This window comes from Erpetoichthys calabaricus, chromosome 2, assembly GCF_900747795.2.
Source record: "Erpetoichthys calabaricus chromosome 2, fErpCal1.3, whole genome shotgun sequence".
In the NCBI taxonomy this organism is placed as follows: domain Eukaryota; kingdom Metazoa; phylum Chordata; class Cladistia; order Polypteriformes; family Polypteridae; genus Erpetoichthys; species Erpetoichthys calabaricus.
In genome coordinates, this window is record NC_041395.2 from 322,056,759 (window position 1) to 322,080,084 (window position 23,326).

The 23,326-nt window shown below is 42.1% G+C and overlaps 1 protein-coding gene across 1 annotated transcript in view; it reads right to left on the reverse strand.

Annotated features, from left to right (window-relative positions):
• Positions 1–1,322: 1,322 nt before the first annotated feature.
• Positions 1,323–23,326, reverse strand: part of si:ch211-250c4.3 (uncharacterized protein LOC100535981 homolog) — an 86,161-nt gene continuing 64,157 nt past the window's right edge. The window contains exons 4-8 of the mRNA XM_028795979.2: positions 15,429–15,564; positions 12,765–12,919; positions 9,625–9,743; positions 3,967–4,072; positions 1,323–1,434 (exon numbers count right to left, since the gene is read on the reverse strand). Of these exons, the coding sequence (XP_028651812.1) occupies positions 3,976–4,072; positions 9,625–9,743; positions 12,765–12,919; positions 15,429–15,564 (507 nt within the window). The 3' untranslated portion in view covers positions 1,323–1,434; positions 3,967–3,975. The remainder of the gene's footprint in view (positions 1,435–3,966; positions 4,073–9,624; positions 9,744–12,764; positions 12,920–15,428; positions 15,565–23,326) is intronic.

The window sequence follows — 23,326 nt, forward strand, 5'->3', positions numbered from 1 at the left end:
GCTGTAAATGTCATCACATGCGTGCGCACAGGAGGCGGTTTAAGACGCTTTTGTCTTTTTTCCCCTCTCTGCAGGAAGGCAGACTGACAGCTCTCCTCCTCTGATGATGTCACTCCTGGGCCCGCCTCTTCTTGCCAGTACACATCATAAGCATAGGAGCCACCATGATAGTCAGTCACCTGAGAGGACATTGTTGGTTTTAGAAGGCTCGACTTTTTTTTTATTTTCTTTACTCAAATTATTGACCTATTAACACTGTCTTGTCTTATTGTTATGGTGTGGAGGGCAGATTTGGGTGTGTAGGGCACACAGGAGTATTAAAAACTACTGCAACAATAGTATGGGCAGCTTCAGGACAGAAGAACTCAGGGGTAAATACTGTTCGGTATTTTCAGATCAGTTAGGCACAAATGGGCTTTGCCTATTCATGCAGAGATGAGGTGAGCAGCATCAAGAAGGACAAGCACACTTTTAGATTAGCTAACGCAAGTGGACAGATTCCTGTTTGTAGGGCTGAGGCAGACAGCACCTCCAGCTACAGCATCAATGTGAATTTCTTTTCCATTCAGAATTCACTTACTCCGACTTCCAGACTTCTTTTTGACTCCTTTTTTTATTTACCACTCACAGATGTATAATTAAGACCCAAAGCATCTTTACTTAAGTACATCTTTTATTATTAAAAAGTCCTCCCACCCCCAGTTATAACAGGAGCAGGTTTTATCAGGTACATTGTATGTGCTGCACAGAGAGTGTAACAGTGCTATTTCTAAACAACTGATGCAAGTGACTTTACAAAATACAAATGAAAGGACTTCTTAAAGTAGAGGTTTACCAAGCAGAGCTTTTTAATTTCAGAAAAAAAAAGTGTATGAGAATTTACAGCATGCATGAAAAGCAGCACACCTTTTCAAGATGTAAACCGGAGAGATGAGTTGAGCAGCAGACATCCTTTATAAAAAATGTTTCCAGCATAATACATAAAACAAATATATAATCTATATATGAGTGGACCTGATAGAAAAAAGAAGATAAATCCAAAGTACACTGTATCATATTTTACATTTAAATACTAGATAAATATTGAGCACAGGGCATTTTCTACAGTCTTCTCACTTCCCACCCACAGAGGGCGCCAGAGACTGTCTTTAGGCAGCCATATTTTGTTGGACTTGCAGATTGTGTAGCTTCTTTTCTACTTCACCCTACTCAACAGTCTGATGGTGGTAAGAAAATACTTCAGTTTATTTTTGTACCACCCCACAAAACGAGCCTTCCCACCCTGCCATTCAATCACAAGGAGACCCCCCCCCACCCCCCACCCCTTGTCATTCCTTGTCTTTTGTTTCAACACCACTTTGGACTTCCTGCCTTGTATTTCATATCAGCAGCTCATGTAATGTCCTCTTCCTCACCAAGAACTCTTCATTTTATCTGAAAGGAAACAAAAGCACATGGGGTTCAAAACTGGGCACGTGTGACAACAAAAACCTGAAGAATTACTTATTTAAGCTTTGCAAATCATTGGCTGGATGACAAAAATGGCCCAGTAGATAACACTGCTGCCTCTAATAGCAGGGTGTACTGCTTGATTCCTAACCAGGTCACTTGTGAGAGCGGAGTCCATGCTGTATTCTCATTTACATGGTGTCCTTTGGAAGTTCCGGTTTCCTTTTGTGTCTCAAAGACATACATGTTGAGCTATTTTGTGATTCTAAGCAGACCTTACATACATTAATATGGCACCTATCTGTGCTACTGAGACAGAAAGCAACATCCTGCTAGCCTGAAATGTAAAGAGCCAGTTTGAAAAATGGATGATGGATAAAATCGACAAGAGATTTTGAGTCATTATGATGGATTCTGATTCATTGGGACTGAAAGAGCTGCAGTCTGCAGCAAAAATTTGAAAATCTTTTAATATTCATTGGGCCTGTTGGTTGACTTTTAATTATTCCCACTTATTTTGTTTAGGTGCACTGTGTGGGCATTTACTTTTAACTAAATTGATGGAGCCTACTTTCACATTTCATTAAGTGGATGGCACCCCGATTCGCTATTTATTAAGTGCAAAAAGCTGCTCTGGGTAAAAACCCGAAGGAGAGAGGAGCAGGTAGAGCACAAGTCCTCAAAGTCTGCCTTTGTAAAGCCGGAGACAATTCAGCACACAGCGCCAAGAGGAGAGCTCTTAGAAATCGAAATCGACTTAGAAGGCAGTCATCATCATCATCTATAAATACGCGCTCTCTTCTAATTCTTCCATGTGCGATGTCTTCTAACAACGCTACAGCAGCCATGGTAGTTGGAATAGTTTGGCCATTCTTTGCACCATTCTATTGTTACAGAATTACAATCAAGTGAATTATATTTGTAAATGATATGCAATTAATTTCAGTGCATTTGACAAATCTCGTGTCATTGATGTGAATTTAAAAAAGAAAGGGAAACGGCACAGAAATAAGAGGACTGCTTTGACGCTGAGTGCCACCCATTTGCAAAACTGAGCAGGAACATGCGTACACAAGGTAGGGTGCTACCGTGAAAATGTGAGTAGCGTAACACCGAGTTTACCTTTTATACATCTCGATGTGTGAGTGGAACGGATTATGCAACATTTTTGTGTGAATACACCGTTTATTAATGAGGTCCAAGAAATGATACTTTCTTCAAATAAAATAAAATAATAAAGAAATAAAAAGAAAATGTATATAATGTCATAGTGCAAATCTATCACAAAAAATAACTGAGTAATTGAAATCTTTATATACAGAAAAATGGAAAAAGGTTAGAGAAGTTGACAAAGATAAATCATACAACATGATTTTCTTAACTTTCAAAAAGCCTTTGACTCTCACCCACGTTGAAGATGAATTCTATCTATCTATCTATCTATCTATCTATTGTGGCAAGCGGCTGGGGGTGGCACCCAGCCGGGATGCCCGGGAGGGGGCTGGGGGGAAGAAGACCAGGGACACCCAGAGTGCTTCTGGGTACGCAGCCGGTACTTCCACCACACTGGGGAGTGCCGGCAGATGCTAATTGGGAGGCACCTGGAGCACGTCCCGATGTGTATAAAAGGGGCCGCCTCCCTCCATTCAATGGCTGGAGTCGGGAGGACGAGAGACAAGGTCTTGGAGGAGAGGAGAGGAGGCGGACCAGAGAAGGAGAGGCATTGGCAAGAAGGGCTGGACTCTGGGGGAGTTTTGGGGGTTGTGTGCACTTGTGTAAATATTAGTATTGTAAATAAACGTGTGGTGGTGCTTTTAAACATGTCTACCTGTCTGTGTCCGGGCTGCTTTCCACACTATCATTTATATAGTGCCTTTCATATCTATCTATCCATCTATCTATCTATTATATAGTGCCTTTCATATCTATCCATCTATCTATCTATTATATAGTGCCTTTAATATCTATCCATCTATCTGTCTATTATATAGTGCCTTTCATTATCTATCTATCTATCTATCTATCTATCTATCTATCTATCTATCTATCTATCTATCTATCTATCTATCTATCTATCTATTATATAGTGCCTTCATATCTATCTATTATATAGTGCCTTTCACAGCTATCTATCCAACCTGTTATATAGTGCCTTTCATATCTATCTAATGTATCTATATATTATATAGTGCATTTCATATCTATCTATCTGTTATATAGTGCCTTACACAGCTATCTATATATCTATCTAACTATTATATAGTGCTTTTCACATCTATATATCTATTATATAGTGCCTTTCACATCTATCTAACTATTATATAGTGCCTTTCACATCTATCTATCTATCTATCTATCTATCTATCTATCTATCTATCTATCTATCTATCTATCTATCTACAATAGCCCCAAAATACAGTTTTGCCCATATTCTTTATTTAAAAAGCCGTTTCTGCCTACTTTCATTTACCAGTTTGGCAATGCCAGTATTCCTTTGCCACTCTTAAGCATACTTACCAGCTGACGTTAGTGGGGCCAAAGGTACTCCTGTCTCACATTGTGCCCCAGTGCAATCATGGAATTCCTGTCCCTTTTTGGAAGGTCATATGATCCTAAATCTGGTCTGTGGTAGGAAGAAAAATGGTCTCATTAGATGCAGAATTTACACTTGGATCACATGAAAGAAATGCTGAATGGGTTCATCTTTGCATGCCCAAGAGACAGAGGGAAGAAGAGGTTGGAAGAGAATGGGTATACCAGTCTAATGCACCTCTCATTTTATGCCCTTTACCTGCATTGTACTATGCTGCTGATGCTGTTATCATATAAACACATTAAATTGTCTAAACTGACCTCTACCAAAGCTCAGAAAGCCTTTGATAAGGTGCTACATACTGTAAGATGTTGGGCATCAAACTAAAAGAAGTAGGAGTTTGGGGTGTTTGTAGAGGGGTGCAAAATTTGCTCAGATACAGGAAGCAGAGGGTGATGGTGAGAGGAACCTCATAAGAATTGGATGATGTTAAGTGGTGTCCAGCAGGGGTCAGTGCTGGGGCCGCTGCTATTTTCATTTACTACACTATTAAAAAATGAAGGGAACACATAAATCACACATTGGATCTCAATTAATGAAATATTCAAGTGGATAATCTTTACTAAGTAATATTGTGTAATTCATTGAGAACAAAATGCTGTAACAAAAGTCAATGGAAACCAAAATCCCCAACCCACTAAGTGCTGATTCAACATCACACTGAAATTCAATCACGGGCTGATCCAACTTGTGTGAATTTCATCACAGCAACTCCTAATGTATGTGGCCTCCCTCATGCGTATATGCACTCCTAACACCGTCTGGACCTGCTCCGGATGGTGTCCTGGAGGATTTTCTCCCAGACCTGGATCAGGGCATCAGTGAGTCCTGGACAGTCTGTGGCACAACTTGGCAGTGTCAGATGCACTGATACATAACACTAGAGATTCTCAATAGGATTCAGGTCTGGGGAAGATGCAGGCCATTCACTTGCATCAGTGCCTTCATCACTGATGAAGTGCCTACACACTCTGGCCACATGAGGCCAGGCATTGTCCTGCACCAGGAGGAACCCCAGGGCCCACTGCACCAGCGTGAGGTCTGACGGTGGCTCTGAGGATTTAACCCCGTGTACCTAACAGCAGTCAGGGTACATTTGTGTAGCACATGGACCCTCCAAGAGCATGCTTCCCCAGACCATCACTGACCCACCGCCAATTCGTCATGCTGATGATGTTGCACACTGCAAAACATTCACAGTGGCATCTCCAGACTCTTTGACATCTGTCACATGTGCTCTGTTTGAACCTCCTGTCAATTGTAAAGAGAAAGGGTCACCAGTGATAGAGTTGCCAGTTGTGGTATTCTCTAGTGAATGCCATCTGAGCTGCACAGTGATGGGCTGTTAGCACAGGTCCCACTAGAGGAAGCAAGGCCCTCATGTCACCCTCATGGAGTCTGATTTAGGCAGTTTGGAGTAGCCAGCCAGAGGTCATTTTGTAGGGCTCTGGCACTGCCCCTCCTGTTCCTCCTCACACAAAGGAGCAGATACCAGTCCTGCTGCTGGGCTGATGCTCTTCTAAGGCCCTGTGCAGCCCTCCTCGTGTAATGGCCTGTCTTATGGAGACACAGTAAAGCTTTTTGCGATGGCACATATGGATGTGCCATCCTGGAGAAGCTGGACTCCCTGTGCAACCTGAATCGGCTGCAGGTATACCAGTACTGACAAGGACACTAGCAAAATGAAAAAATCAGTCAGGAAGGATAAGGAGAGAGCAATTGTCTGTGACCGCCATTCCCTTTTTGGGGTTGTCTTGCTGTTGCCTCTACAAATCACCTGCTGTCATTTTCATTTGCACCAAAGCAGGTGAAGTTGATTCACAATCACTTCTGCTTCCTAACTGGACACATTGATATCCCTGAAGTTTAACTGACTTGGTGTTAGACTGGGATGATTAAGTGTTCCATTCATTTTTTGAGCAGTATATATAAATGAGTTGGATAGGAATATAAGTAACAAGCTTGTTAAGTGTGCAGATGATACCAAGAGAGCTGGATTAGCAGATAATTTGGAATCCACTGAATCATCACAGAGGGTCTTGGACAGCATACAGGCTTGGGCAGATTTGTGGACGATGAAATTTAATGTCAGTAAATGTAAAATATATATTTGAAGTAAAAATGTGAGGTTTGAATACACAATAGGGGGTCGGAAAATCAAGAGTACACCTTATGAGAAGGATTTAGGAGTCGTAGTGGACACTAAGCTATCAACTTTCAGACAGAATTCAGAAGCCATTGAGAAGGCTAACAGAATGTCAGGTTATATAGCACCTTGATGTGTGGAGTACAAGTCACAGGAGGTTCTGCTCAAGCTTTATAACACACTGGTGAGGCCTCATCTGGAGTACTGGGTGCAGTTTTGGTCTCCATGCTACAAAAAGAACATAGCAGCACTAGAAAAGGTCCAGAGAAGAGCAACTAGGCTGATTCCAGGGCTACAGGGGATGAGTTATGATGAAAGATTAAAAGAGCTGAGCCTTAAGAAGATTAAGAGGAGACATGACTGAAGTGTTTAAAATTATGAAGGGAATCAGTCCAGTGGATCGAGACGGTGACTTTAAAATGAGTTCATCAAGAACACAGGGACACAGTTGGAAACTTGTTAAGGGGAAATGGTGCACAAACATTAGGAAGTTTTCCTTCACACATAACCATAGACACATGGAATAAATGACCAAGTAGTGTGGTAGACAATAAGACTTTACGGACGTTTAAAACTCAACTTGATGTTATTTTAGAGGAATTAAGTGGATAAGCCTGGCAAGCTTTGTTGGGCTGAATGGCCTGTTCTCATCCAGATTGTTCTAATGTTCTAAAGAAGTGTGCTTTCTCTTATAACGTTCCCACTATAAGCACCTTGAAGCTTTCATTTCTAGCTGTTAACTTTAGTTTAACAACTTAAGAGACATCTTCAAGTATGCCAGTCAAATCTAACAGTTACATAATGACTTGTGACAGCTTACATGTAATATATTGGCTGGCCCGTTGATAATGTAATACAACTGGAGTCTTCTGTTTGTGTACATTTTGTAGTTTGCCCGAGTTGTTGAACTAAAGACTTTTGCACAAGTGATAGCCGGACTGCAATACAGTGGCCAAGCATTACAGGTGATAGGGGACTATGCATGTAATGCTCTACGTTTGATACTTCCAAGCAGCTGAGCTTAAAATTTGTCATTATGCCACCATTTTTATATTTATCTTTTAAATGTTCAGCTATGAAGAATTATTTAAAGAAAGTTGAACATCATTATAGTGTTTTGAAAGAGACAATTTAATAATGAACCAATCAAAATGTTTGAGATTGAAAAAGAGCTCTACCAATATGCGTGTAGGTGTGTCTTTGTCCCCTGTTCTGGACTGGTGCTTCCTTCAGGGTTACTTCCTGCCTAGTACACAATGCTGCTGGGATAGATAGATAGATAGATAGATAGATAGATAGATAGATAGATAGATAGATAGATAGATAGATAGATAGATAGATAGATAGATAGATAGATAGATAGATAGATAGATAGATAGATAGATAGATAGATAGACAAACCAGTGTGTTGGGAGGGTTATGTCAGGAAGGGCATCTGGCGTAAAATTTTGCCAAATCAATATGCGGACAACAATACAAATTTCCATACTGGATTGGTCGAGCCACGGGTTAACAACGACCACCACCAGTACTGTTAGCCAACAGGGTGCTGGCGGAAATTGGGCTACCGTTGGCCGAAGAAGAAGGAGAAGAAGAGGATAGAGACGTGTCCGGAGGCAGGAGGACAGGAGGAAGGTAAAGAGAGTGGAACTGAGGGTAGGAATTTTGAATGCTGGCAGTATGACTGGTAAGGGGAAAGAGTTAGCTGATATGATGGAGAGAAGGAAGGTTGATATATTGTGCGTGCAAGAGACTAAATGGAAGGGGAGTAAGGCCAGGTGGATTGGAGGTGGATTCAAATTGTTCTATCATGGTGTGGATGGGAGGAGAAATGGGGTAGGGGTTATTCTGAAGGAACAGTATGTCAAGAGTGTTTTGGAGGTGAAAAGAGTGTCAGACAGAGTAATGATTATGAAGCTGGAAATTGGAGGTGTGATGATGAATGTTGTTAGTGCATATGCACTGCAAGTTGGGTGTGCAATGGATGAGAAAGAAGATTTTTGGAGTGAGTTGGATGAAGTGATGAACAGTGCACCCAAGGGACAGAAAGTGGTGATTGCAGCGGATTTCAATGGACATGTTGGTGAAGGCAACAGTGGAGATGAGGAGGTGATGGGTAGGTATGGTGTCAAGGAGAGGAATGAAGAAGGTCAGAGGATAGTGAATTTTACCAAAAAGATAGACATGGCTGTAGTGAATACGTATTTTAAGAAGAGGGAGGAACATAGGGTTATGTACAAGAGTGGAGGAAGATGCACACAAGTAGATTACATCCTATGCAGAAGAGTTCATCTGAAGGAGATTGAAGACTGCAAAGTGGTGGCAGGGGAAAGTGTAGTTAAGCAGCATAGGATGGTGGTCTGTTGAAGATCAAGGAGAGGAAGAGTGTGAGGGTAGAACCAAGGATCAAATGGTGGAAGGTGAAAAAGGAAGACTGCAAGGTTGAGTTTAGGGAGAAGGTGAGACAGGCACTGGGTGGCAGTGAAGATTTACCAGACAGTTGGGAAACTACAGCAAATGTAGAAAGGGTGACAGCAAGAAGGGTGCCTGGCGTGACATCTGGACTGAGGAAGGAGGAAAAGGAAACCTGGTGGTGGAATGGGGAAGTACAGGAGAGTATACAGAGGAAGAGGATGACAAAGAAGAAGTGGGATAGTCAGAGAGATGCAGAAAGTAGACAAGTGTACAAGGAGATAAGACACAAGGTGAAGAGAGAGGTGGCGAAGGCTAAAGAAAAGGCGTATGATGAGTTGTATGAGAGGTTGGACACTAATGAGAGAGAAAAGGACGCACTGACCAGAAAGCAGGAGACAGAGCTGGAGGTAGCAGAGTTAAAGATGCTAAGATTTGCATTGGGTGTGACGAGGATGGACAGGATTAGAAATGAGGACATTAGAGGGTCAGCTCAGGTGGGACGGTTGGGAGACAAAGTCAGAGAGGCGAGATTGCATTGGTTTGGACATGTGCAGAGTAGAGATGGTGAGTATATTGGGAGAAGGATAATAATGATAGCGCTGCCAGGCAAGAGGAGAAGAGGAAGGCCTAAGAGGAGGTTTATGGATGGGTGAGAGAGGACATGCAGGTTATGGGTGTGACTGAACAAGATGTAGAGGACAGAAAGATATGGAAGAAGATGATCCGCTGTGGGAGTAGCCGAAAGTAGAAGAAGGAAGATAGATAGATAGATAGATAGATAGATAGATAGATAGATAGATAGATAGATAGATAGATAGATAGATAGATAGATAGATAGATAGATAGATAGATAGATAGATAGATAGATAGATAGACAAGGACTTTATCTTATACGTGTACAGTGCCAAGCAAGGGGGCAGGTTTGTGTAGAGTGTTGCCTGCATGCTGCCAGGTTCTCCATAGGAACTGCTAATCTTTCTGCTTGCTTGGTGATGGATTAACTCATAGGAGAAAGGCTTACCTGTATAGTTGTGGGCATGAACTTTTTAGTGCGCTGGATGACAGACCGAGACGGCTCTGGTTTCTCAGACGTGTCTTCTTCACCAGGTCCTTCACTTTTCCCCATGGGTGGTTTTCAATCTGCAAATACAATAAAGCAGACTGGCTGAGTTGGTTATTGCTGACTCTTCTCCCTGTTGCTGTAGGTTGGAGGATGGAATGGAGGTGACCGATGACCCCTATCTGCCTGTTTTTTTATTAGATTCTATATATTCACAGCAAATTCAAGCAAATCACAAAGAAGACACTCTCATTTGAAGTGTCCCACCACTAGCACCATTGACTGACAAGTGTGCAAAGCTGTCATGGTCATTTGATCTAGAGAGGAAAGATGGAGATGGACATGAAATGTGAGCAGCAGAGAATCCAGGATAAACTCATTCAAAGGACAAAACTAAACTTGCTTAAAAAAACTTAAAACATCCTGGATCAAGGAGAAGGAGACCCCTATGATCCTCTTATCAAATGGTGGAAGGTGAAAAAGGAAGACTGCAAGGTTGAGTTTAGGGAGATGGTGAGACAGGCACTGGGTGGCAATGAAGAATTACCAGACAGTCCTCACTACGTGCTGCAGGATCTTGTGTTCATGGGCTTTGCTGTTCCCAAACCACACAGTGATGCAGTTTGTCAGGAGGTTCTCTACAGTTCCTCTGTAAAAGGTGATAAGAATGGATTGTGGTAAGCTGAAAAAGGTATTGTTGCCCCTTCTTGACAACAGAGTTGGTGCTGATTGTCCAGGTGAGGTCATCAGAGATATACACACCAAGAATCTTCTTGCTGCTGACTCTCTCCACGGCAGAGCCACTGATGAGCAGTGGGGAATAGTCAGCTGATGTTCTCCTGAAGTTGACAGTCATCTTGTTTGTTGTATCGACATTTAAAGGCAGATTATTTTCACTACATCACCTCTGCAGATGTTCAACCTCCTCTCTGTAGGATGTGTTATCATCATTGCTAATGAGGCACACTCTGGTTGTTCCATCTGCAAACTTGACGATGACATTAGACTCTGACTGGACGGTGAACAGCGTGAATAATAGTGGGCTCAATGAATCAATGAAGACATAGGGAGAACATGCAAACTCCACACAAACGACAACCGTCAAAGATGCTGGATCCACAAAGCAGCAGTGCTAATTATAATGCGCAACAATATTTTTTCAAAAGTTTTGCATTCTGATTTTGATAGACAGCTTCAAGATGAACACAAATATAATTTCCGACTGACTTGACATAGAAATGTGAAAAAAATATGAAATTAACTTTTACTGAATCTAGGATGTTTAGTCTTTTAATGGTGCTGACACTTTGCATTAGTTCAGCTAAAAATGTTTTGCTGCTGATTTTCATTTCTGCTCGGCATCTGATAACTTCTCATTTCAAGGGTCAGCCATTTGCCAGCTGGCACTCATTGATTCCTCTTGCCCCAATTCTTCTTTTCCATCAATACAATATCCTGGTAAAGCCAGTGAGGAACCTTTCACCATGTTTGTCAATGACTGCACCAACATTAGCAGGGAAGAAGTCCCAGTGTGAAAGCAGCAAATGAATCTTTAGCAACATGTTGCACATCATAGTTTTGTATTCCTGAAGCATGTTGTCAACTTGCGGGACATGGTTTAGGCGCCAAGTAGTTGAAAAGAAAATTCTCAACAACTTACTTGAATGCCTTCCATGCAATTTCCTCTAGCAGATCTTCAAACTGCTTGTCCCTGATGACATGTCTGAATTGTGCTCCAACAAAAATGCCTTCCTTAATCTTGGTCCATGTCGGCTTGCCTTCTTCTTATAGTTCCATCCCCACGTAAATGATGCACACGCACCCAGCCATCCTCACAATCTAAAAGAAAACTTGATTCATCAGAACAGGCCACCTTGTTTCATTGCTCCATGTTTACGTGCCCGTGGTAAGGACTTCCAGCAGTGGACAGGGGTCAGCATGAGCACTCTGACTGGTCTGAGTCTATGCGGCTCCATATTCAACGAGCTGTGATGCACAGTGGGTTCTGACTTCTTTCTCTCATGGCCAGCCTTACGTTTTTCAGCAATTTGTGCTACAGTAGTTCTTCAGTGGACCAGCCTTCGCTCCCTACACATACCAATGAGTCTTGGGTGCCCATGACCCTGTCACCATTTCACTGGTTGTTCTTCCTGGGACCACTGTTGATAGATACTAACCACTGCATACCGCAAACACCCCACATGAGGTGCCATTTTTGAGATGCTTTGACCCAGTCGTCTAGTCATCACAATCTAGACCTTATCAGATCCTTACACTTAGCCATTTTTCCTGCTTCCAAAACATCACCTTCATGAACTGACTGTTCACTTTACTGCCTCGTTTATCAAGTTAAAATTTATTAAAAAATTTTAACTCGTCTTGCACAACACTCACAGACCAAGTAACTCGCAATCCAAGATTTTACAGTATCTCTCTTCTACCTCTCTCTACAGAAAGAATGATTGATGGATTGGCCTCTGGCGATGTCACTTCCGGTACCCGGTCTACTGCACCCACCTCTTCTATGAGTGTCCTATTTAAACCGCCATTTTGGTAGAGTATGGAGCAAACCACCTGAAGAAGTTGTTAGTTTTCAAACCTTTTTCTATCATAATATACGGGGATCTGTTTGCTGCCCCAAACCTTTATGATCTCACTATTTATTATTTCACAGGTATTATTAAAAAAATATTATTTTAAATATTAAGTGCTTACAGAGCACTTGGTTTAAGATAACTAAATCATGTTTAATCGGAGAATTTACCAATGTAGAGGCACTTAGCATTAAGTTTTTTATTCTAAGTGTATTTTAAAAATATGAGGTACTGCCAGATGTTTCAGTTATTCAACTTCCAGGCTTTTGTCCGTCTTTATTTTAATCTTTCTGTAGCCTTTCTTCTAACATTGAAGACCTCCTTTGGATCAGTGAAACCCCCACAACCTTCCTAACCCCTCCCAAATGTACACTGGGCCTCTTACTTTTTTGCTCACTCATGATGCGCCGGTGACAACAAAGGCTTATTCTGTTATCTCAGGCATGTCAGCACTTCCTTATCGCCTTTGCCTGAAAGTCTTTTTCCATTGCTGCAGGAATCACTCACCCGTCTCAGCATCTGAGGCTGAAAAGAGGAAGCCAGGCCTTCCATGCTGTCCCCAAGGAATCGCCCAGTGCCCTCCACGCAGCTTCGGCGGTTCAAACTCTTCCTGAGGAGGGGAGGTAGAAGACCACTTCCCTGCTCTCCGTATTCATTAGTTCCTGCGGAAGAGAAAGTGTCGCCAGCAGTGAAGCCCAATTCCACAGGAACAGGAACACAATGGAATCTTATCTGTGGGATTCCACCAGCTTCAGATTTCTACCCAAACCAAACTGTCCCAAGGGCTGAACACTCCAAGAGACATTTTCTACTAACATATGAAAGTTTACATCAGGGCATTCTACAGCTTGTTTTAAGTCAAAAAGTTACCACATAAAAACATATAAAAACAAATAAAATGAAGCAATGTATACGGAGGCAACCTCCTTTCTAGGACTGTTAACTCATTTAATAGATGTAACCGAAAGGGGGCGCCACTGAGCCTCTAACCCCAGGCCCAATAATGCCCAGCACTGTCACAGATTAAAATAATGGATTTTAAATCCACCAAACACTTAGACACAACCAATAATCACACAAAACAATGAATCTCTTTCCTCTCCTTCGGCCTCCAGCTGAGTGACCCTGCTGCCTCCCAACTCTGACTTCTCGAGGTAAGACAGCGGGCTCACTTTTTTTTTTTTTTTGTTCTTTATTTCACCTTATACAATTTCTTGTATTAGGAATTTGTAAGTTTTCACATACCCCTTGGGGTCAGAGTGCAGGGTCAGCCATTGCACAGCACCCCTGGAGCAATTACAGGTTAAGAGTCTTGCTCAAGGGCCCAGCAGAGTAGGATCTCTTTTGGCAGTGGCGGGGATTCAAACCTTTTATGCTGGACCCTGGTGACCCAGCATGACTTGTGAGGAGCATTTATGTGTTGTTTGGGAACCATGGACACCAACAGGGCTGCATTTTCAGACTCCACTTCCCATCAGCCACTGCAGGTACCCAGGCTGGGACACCTCCAGTGGACCACTGCCACCTAACGTATAGGGTATAGAACTGCTCCTGGCCTCCATCCCCTGGCACCTTTCATCTTGGTAGGAGGTCAGGCTGTCAACCAGTCAGGATGCCCATCTGTCCTCTATGGCACTCACAAAGATTAGCTACATCCATCCATCCATCATTTAACCAACCTAATGCAGTTTAGAGTCCCAGGAACTTCAGCCAATGGTGGCAGAACTGAGCTGACAGTGTAGCACAGGGCACATTTACACTCACATGGGGCCAATATAGAGTCACATTTACACTTTATTTTACAGACTGCCTTTAATAAGACATATTTATAAAAAAGAGATAGATAGATAGATAGATAGATAGATAGATAGATAGATAGATAGATAGATAGATAGATAGATAGATAGATAGATAGATAGATAGATAGATGAAAGGCACTATACTGTATGATAGATAGATAGATAGATAGATAGATAGATAGATAGATAGATAGATAGATAGATAGATAGATAGATAGATGAAAGGCACTATATGATAGATAGATAGATAGATAGATAGATAGATAGATAGATAGATAGATAGATAGATAGATAGATAATGAAAGGCACTATATAATAGATAGATAGATAGATAGATAGATAGATAGATAGATAGATAGATAGATAGATAGATAGATAGATAGATAGATAGATAGATATGTAAAGCACTATATAATAGATAGATAAGGCACTATTAGATAGATAGATAGATAGATAGATAGATAGATAGATAGATAGATAGATAGATAGATAGATAGATAGATAGATAGATAGATAGATGAAAGGCACTATACTGTATGATAGATAGATAGATAGATAGATAGATAGATAGATAGATAGATAGATAGATAGATAGATAGATAGATAGATAGATAGATGAAAGGCACTATATGATAGATAGATAGATAGATAGATAGATAGATAGATAGATAGATAGATAGATAGATAGATAGATAGATAGATAGATAATGAAAGGCACTATATAATAGATAGATAGATAGATAGATAGATAGATAGATAGATAGATAGATAGATAGATAGATAGATAGATAGATAGATAGATAGATAGATAGATAGATAGATAGATCTATTTGAAGTTTTTCTTCTTCAGTTAAATATCTACAGACAATTGTTGACTTTGGACTTTGGGAATGTAGTGTTACAGCATAGCAGTTGACATTAAAAAGACTGAATGGATCAATTCTGTATGTGTACAAATCTTTTGTCATGCAGAACATTATGATGACTTTTAATGAGATTGAATACTTTTGCACACCATTTTAAAATAATTGCTAATTTCTTTGTGTTAAGGCTTATGAAGAATATAATAAAAATTAAAAGTGATTGCTCATTAATCTGTATGATCTCCATTGTAAGGACCAAATACTAATAATTCTAAAGATGAAAGTGCTATGTGACCAGATTTGTTTTAGATCTCCATGCTAAAGATGCTAAAACATTACTGGAGAATTATTTTGTTGGGTGACATATTAAATAATACCTGCCAACAATAAGCATGGTGTCTGCAGAGAACAATTCTTATCACTGCTTCAGGATGAAGGCCAACAAAGGAACAGAAAAATAAAACCATCTTTCAGTTAGACATAGAAATGAGCAAATTCCATTTCCAAACCTTTCCTCCTTCTGGTAACTTCAGGAATTGTGGAGAGGTCCGAGGGGGTGCTCTCACTCCGCTGTGCCAGCTGCCACTTGGATTCAGTGTATGCCAGGCCGGCAGCCCCACACTTGCAGTGCTGCATGAAGTACTCCTGAATGAGAAGAGACAGCAAAGAGGTTAGTGAGAACGTTTAGATAAAAGACATCAAAGGCTCCCCACCAGATGAGTGCTACAACATGACAGTTTTCATTAAAAGCGTTCCTCGTCAAAGAGGCACTTCATTCTGAGTCAAGAATCTCTTCTAGCTAATCCTAGACAGGAAAAATACTGTATACATAACCTCCACCTTCTGCAAAGGGCAACAATAACCTAGCAAAACGTTTATATCTACAATGTTAAGAAGAATTCTTTGAAAGCTGCTTTGTCTTAAGCTGGCTGTGAGAGATTCTGCCAAGTTAAAGTTGGTAGACACTTTCAAAAAATGACTACTGGCAATTATGACAGACAAGGAAACATCCATAAGTTTTTCCTTGAGTGTTGTAAAAGTTCAACAGTCCACGGAGAAATACCCTCAGGGATCAATGAGACCACCATATTAGAAATATTTGTTATGAACTGGGATCTCCAAAAGCACATAAGCCCCAATAAGTTCCAAACACACTTCCAAAAAGACCCACTAGAGGGCGATATCACCATTAAACTCCAGCTGGTAATAAAGGCAAATGCGGGTTCTTTATAAAATAAAAAGACTTAACTGTTAACACAGTGCTCAGTAGCAAAAGCAGACTCCATAGAGCACAAAAGGAAAAAGGAACTGCCTGAAGCAAAGCCAATCCAAGTCGAATAAAGTCCCAATACAGAAATCCAAAGCAAGGTGAAAAACGCTGCAAACAGGTCAAAAATCCGATAATTCACAAAAAAGCACAGAAAAGGGCACAAGAACTGCGGTAGACCACCTGGACCCACTGCAATGCCTATCAGACAAAGCCTGGAGTGGAAGATGTGATTGTCTATCTGCTCCACAAGGCTTACAGTATCTCACTTGGACAAAGCTGGCAGCACGGTGAGGATTCTGTTTGTTGATTTCTCCAGTGCCTTCAGTACCATCCAGCCGGCAAGCCACATTATGTGAGACTCAAGGTTTGTAAGAGCAACACTGGAGCACCACAAGGGACAGGCCTGTCTGCTTCTGTCTTCAATAACAACAAAAACTTATTTCTTGTAAAGCCCAAAATCACCCAAGGAATGAAGCAATAGGCTTTAACAGACCCTGTTTATTGACAGCCCCACCTCGGCTTTGACTCCCTAGGAAGGCAAGAAAAAAGACTTCACTCTGTACAGCTCTGACCACAAATACAACAGCAGATCATGACACTTGCAGAAGTTCTCTGATGATTCTGCACTCATGGGGTGCATTGATAAGGGGATGAGACAGGAGAGGAGTCAGCTGGAGAACTTTGTTTCTTGGTGCAGAAAGGACTGTCTGCTGCTAAACATCACAAAATCCAAGAAACTGGTTATTGACTTTCACCGCACCAAAGAGCCTCTGTGTCAGGTCAAGGAGTGGATGTAGAGGTCATCCAGTCCTACAAGTACTTGGGTGTCCACATTAATGACAGGTTGGAATGGTCTCAGAACTCTGAGGAACTAGAGAAGGAAGGGCAGGGAAGGCTCTTATTCTTTAGGAAACTGCTTTCCTTTAATGTGGGAAGTGACATCCTTCACATCTTCTACAACTCTGTGATGGCCATTGGGATTAAAATGGCAGGCTCAGTTATGGGACACACTCTGGACTCCTGGATGTCATAGCAAAGGAGGGAATTAAAACAAAACTAAGTGCCATTATGAACAAGAGGATGAGGAGAGAGAAATGGTGCACAACCTCTGTATGACACATTAACACTGAGGACTTTCAGACAATAAAGTGTGTCCAGAAACACAGATGGGGGGGTCCTTTATGCTAACAGCGATAATCCTGAATAATGCCTCACTGGGGATGGAACTGCCAAGTCAGAAGTTTTCTTTCTTTAAAATTTTCATTCATTTTATTCATTCTGGAGTGTGTTCAGACCATAGTGTGTGTGTGTGCGCGTGTGTGTGTGTGTGTGTGTGTGTGTGTATTTATTTATTTATTTATGAACTTATTTACCTATCAATGTATATACTTATTTAGAGACCGTCTGTAAAAAGGCAGATGTCACACTGGGGACAAATAAAGATCAATCTGTGAATCTATCTGTTATATAGTGCCTTTCATATCTATCTATCTATCTATCTATCTATCTATCTATCTATCTATCTATCTATCTATCTATCTATCTATCTATCTATCTATCATATAGTGCCTTTCATATCTATCTATCTATCTATCTATCTATCTATCTATCTATCTATCTATCTATCTATCTATCTATCTATCTATCTATCTATCTATCTATCTATCTATCTATCTATCTATCTATCTATCTATCTATGTATCTGTGGTATACAGTGCCTTTCATATCTATCTATCTAAGTGGTATAACCCCAGTAATATCACCACTCTTTCACACTCCTGCTCACCTCACCCTCATCACCTAACAATCATGTGCCACCCATTCCACCTGCCCAGACAAGTGGAAGCTCCTCTTTATGCCAGTGTGGGTAGATGGCCTTACTATCTAAGACATTCAACTCCAATACTGAGGGTGCTGCTGCACAAGCAACTAGTCCAAAAGCGTCAGGCTAACTGAGTCATGTAGAACTGACCGAGACCCACCCTGACCAGACACACGCCAAGTGAACACAGCCAGACCCTAGCAACTTGCAAGCACAGAAAGAACCTTGACACCAAAGGCGCAGGAGCGGGTCACTGTCAGCAGGACGGGGTTGAGACTGTGATGCTTTCCCTCTTGTCCTACCACAAAGTACTAACAACTCCACAATAACAAATTTTTCCATTCTAATTACTCCATTCATCCATTGTTCAAGTTAAATTTCTCGGTTGCTTGGTTGGCTAGGGTGCTTCTACCAGTTGCAATTGGGGTAAAGTGACAGTCCAAGGCAAGGCATACTCAAAGTCATGGAGCCAGTTTAGAGTTGTCAATTAGCCTAACTTGCTTGTTTTTGGGATATCTTCTTATATAATACGCTACCGTGGCTGTCCGTTTGTCTGTCCTGAATTTTAAATTACCTGTAGCTCGCAAACCGTTTGAACTATTGACCTGAAATGTGGTACATATATACTACGTGATGTCTACTATCCACTTTCGGGGGGTGATGATTGACCTCCAAGGTTATTCCGTTTTTTTATTTTTTTTTATTGTAGAATCAACTCTCGGCAGTGGCCAACAGGGCGGCAGTGCAGCACATGTGTACTAAGTAATTGCAACACAAACACTGACTTTATCAGTTTGAACACGAAAAGATGCAGACGAAAGAAGAGAAGAAGCGGGCCTCTAGGGTGGAGAAAAGAAGCAGCAAGCACATCAACCTCTGAGCAGACGAATGCTAAATGTACAGAGAAAGAGAATGAAAACTAGGAATGCTCAAGTCAAGTGTATTCACTGAACGATAACGTGGTGAGAATATATGAGGAAAAACTGATGTAGGTGAGTAGAGAATGCGTAAGCTCCATATGGGCAGGACTTGAAGGCAGGCTTCAGGAGCTGTGAGGCAGCAGCACTGCCAGCAGATCCAAAACCTCTGTGTTTGGTATTGGTGTAACTATATGGTGTTGTCTTGTTCTATCGATTAATGAAATGTGAGGATGCCAATGCTCTTCTGGGAATTCTGTTGCATAAATAACAGGATGCTGATCCATGCCTTTAACATCTCATTTGGCCTGGAATTTTCTCTGAGGCCTGCAGCCCACCTCCTCAAGGTTGAACCCCTGAGACATGGATTAGCAACGTATGGCCACGGGCCACCTCCCAGATGCAGATTAACTTTCTCCATCTGCTTCTCATTGTGCCTTCACAGCGCCGTTCTGAGAGAGGAGGAGAGAAAGAGAGACGCTGTTGGCTTTTGTTTTGAAAAAAATATTTCCATCAGCATTCTTTCTCTGCAGGAGCTCCAAGTTTGAGTGGGCATTTGGCTTTCTAAAAGTAGCATTTCTATTTTGTGACTCGAATCTCAAGATGAAAGTCAGATATCAAAGATAAAAAAAAAAATCCTGGCTGCCCACTTGGAGCTTTTACACAAACTGTCTTTCAGAGCAATTCAGCTTCTGGGAAGTCAGAGCCTGGGCATTCATCTGAATGTTAGTGTGCCCCCAAAGTGGCCTCCCTGAACAGAACCAGTCAGGCGTAAGGTGGGTACAGCAGTGGGCTTGTGCTGATTTAAGGCATGGAGCAAGATGAAGTGCTTGACCCATCCAGGTATCCCTGTATCTACCTGTAGGGGGTCCTCTCGATGCCCCGAGCATTGTCATATGTACTCTCTGCAGATCCCAATGCTTCTATTTCTTGAACTTGGAAATTCTAATTTTAGCTTTCCTGGGTTCTGGATTTGTGGGTTATCGTTATTCTGAGATAGTTGCTAATAGGGTATTGCACACCTATATGAGATGAAGCATCCAAATCTGCTCTTGAGCTCAATCAATTTGTATCTGCTATAGTGTCATTCATGGAGAGCTTCATCCTATCAGCCCCAGCACACCCTACAGTCTGACATGGAGGATATCACATGATAGGCTCAGGCCTCCTGAGATGATGCTGCAGATGTGGAAGAGGATTACATGTTGGGCTACATCTTGTGACCGATGGCTGGGACCCATGCCTGGCCGGGACGCCCCTTCCCCACATCTGCCAGTATCTCCCCCTGGACACTAGATGGCAGCATCCCTGGGTTGCAGCAGTGCCCCAGACTCCCCCAGGGCTTCATGGGGGTTGGAGTTTTGTGCAGCTCTGTGGGGTTCCGCAGGCGCTGCCAGGGGGTGCTGCAACAGGAGCGGCTGGCCCCTTTTGGGCACTGGTTTCGCCTTACCTGGAAGTGCAGCCGGATGACAGCAATCAACCACCTGGAGCACTTCCGGGTGCCTGATAAAAGGGAGCTAGCAACCACCACTCAGCGGCCAGAGTCGGGAGGAGGAGGACGAAGCTTGCTGAGGAGGAGTGGTGGAGGAAGAGATAGAGGATAGTGGTTGTGTGTTTATTTGTGCTTGGGACTTTGTTGTGGCTGGAGGGATTACGGGGAAGACGTGCCATCCAGCAGAAGAAAAATAAAAGATTGTTTGTTTTTACACGTGCCTCCCGTGTCCAATCTGTGTCAGGTCGGGCACAATATAGCGCCTTTCTTACAATCAACACTACTTTGTTTTTGTACACTACTCTGTTTTCACCTTTTGTCCACTCTACCCTTTTAAAAATGCTCAACAGAACTGTAGATTTCGGAAAACACCTGCTCAGTGTTTCAGTGTGGATGGGTGAAAAAGTAGACTTTTGAAAATGCAATCTCTAAATTTGCTCTCTGATTCGTTTCAGCTTATTACATAGCCCTTCCCTGATTGGATGCTTCTCGTTATATCTCCTCAGGCTCTTTGCTTTGGACCACTGCATACGGGGAATACCCCACAAGACCTGCCATTTTGGAGATGTTCTGACCCAGACGTCTAGCCATCACGAGTTGGCTCTTGTCAAAGTCACTCAGATCGTCACACTTGGCCATTTTTGCTGTTTCCAACACATCGCCTTCAAGAACTGACTTTTCTCTTGCTGCCTAATATATCCTACCCCACAACAGGTACCATTGTGACGAGATAATCGATGTTACGCACTTTAACTGTCAGTGTGGTTTTAATGTTGTGGCTGATTGGTGTCAGTAATTATTGTTGTTATTCTATGAACTGCTTGTCACTGATGACATATCATAACTTGGGGACAAACAAAAATGCCTTGCTTAATGTTGCCCTTCTTCCCATAGTGCATCCTGCTGCCTTCTCTTCCCAATGTAAATGATGCACACGTACCAGTAACCCACATGATCTAAAAAAAAATGAGATTCATCAGACCAGGCCACCTTCTTCCATTGCTCTATGCTATAGTTTTGACACTCACATCATGCCCATCATAGGTGACGGACAGGGGTCAGCATGAGCACTCTGACCAGTCTGTAGCTACCCAGCAGGCTGTGATGCACTGTGTGTTCTGACACCTTTCACTCATGGCCGGCATTCATTTTTTTTGTCAATTTGTGCTACAGTCAAGAGCGGCATTAGGGGGTGGCAAGTGGGGTCCCCCGCCTAAAGGGGCCACGCTTTTGAGGTCCGTTTGTACCGTTTGAGCGGATTTGTCAAGTTATATTCTCCAATATATATATATATATATATTTGAGATGCTTTTAAGAGGAACCCTTTTAAAATCCCTCTTCCAGGCCAAATTCCATACATGTATGCCTTTGAAAATATTCCACGGTCCGTCTTCATCACCCAAAAAGGGTCACCAGTATAATCCCTTCGTAAAATAGGTATAGCCCAATTGTTGCTGGATTGGCTTCTCTTATCTATAGAAACATACATTGTACCCAGAGATTAGACAACGAAGATGTCATCAACGACTTTTCCTATCGGAAGGCAAGAAAAGTGGATTTTCGTCTCAGAACCTGGAAACCGGCAAAAGATTTCATGATGATACCTCTACGTTAATTTCATACTTCCTGTCGAAACACTGAAACTCACATTTTATTTGTAGGCCATAAACATGTCCGAATATTAATGCACAATAATGGTGGATTTTAAGATGCCCAGACCCCTCATGGACCCCGTGATCATCAGAGGTGACTGTGTGCAGAGGGTGCAGACCTATAAATACCTGGGAGTGCAGCTGGATGATAAATTAGACTGGACTGCCAATATACTGATGCTCTGTGCAATAGAGGACAGAGCCGACTGTACTTCCTTAGAAGGCTAGCCTCCTTCGTCATCTGCAATAAGATGCTGCAGATGTTCTATCAGACGGTTGTGGCGAGTGCCCTCTTCTACACAGTGGTGTGCTAGGAAGGCAGCATAAAGAAGAAGGACGCCACACGCCTGGACAAACTGGTGAGAAAGGCAGGCTCTATTGTAGGCATGGAGCTGGACAGCTTGACATCCGTGGCAGAGCGACGAGCGCTGAGCAGGCTCCTATGAATCATGGAGAATCCACTGCATCCACTGAACAGGATCATCTCCAGACAGAGGAGCAGCTTCAGCGACAGACTGCTGTCACCGTCCTGCTCCACTGACAGACTGAGGAGATTGTTCCCCCCCCCCCCCCCCCCCACACACTATGCGACTCTTCAATTCCACCCGGGGTGGTAAACGTTAACATTATACAAAGTTATTGTCTGTTTTACCTGCATTTTTATCACTCTTTAATTTAATATTGTTGCTTTATCAGTATGCTGCTGCTAGAGTATGTGAATTTCCCCTTGGGATTAATAAAGTATCTATCTATCTATCTATCTATCTATCTATCTATCTATCTATCTATCTATCTATCTATCTATCTATCTATCTATCTATCTATCTATCTATCTATCTATCTATCTATCTATCTATCTATCTATCGAGACTCAGAGTATACTTTTCTAGAAGAGGCCCAGCTAATTTCCACATGACACCGCATCACATTTCGCACTGTCGTGGTATTGTCATGAATTATGAATTGCACTTTTTTAATAGATTAGATTGTTATATTTTGATAAAGCCGTGTGTTATCTTGCAAAAATTTAGCTGAATACTGTAATGAGAAAATCAATTGTATGTTAACATTATTTTTATTAAATTCACACACACGTTTATACAGTCCACACATACTGGTAACAGCGTTTGTCATAACCGGCACCGCGTGGGGTTGGTCAACCCTAGGCCCCACACACCGCTAAGGCCGACCTCCGGCTACAGCAGCTCTTCTGTGGGATCGGACCAGATGGGCTAATCTTTGCTCCCCATGCAC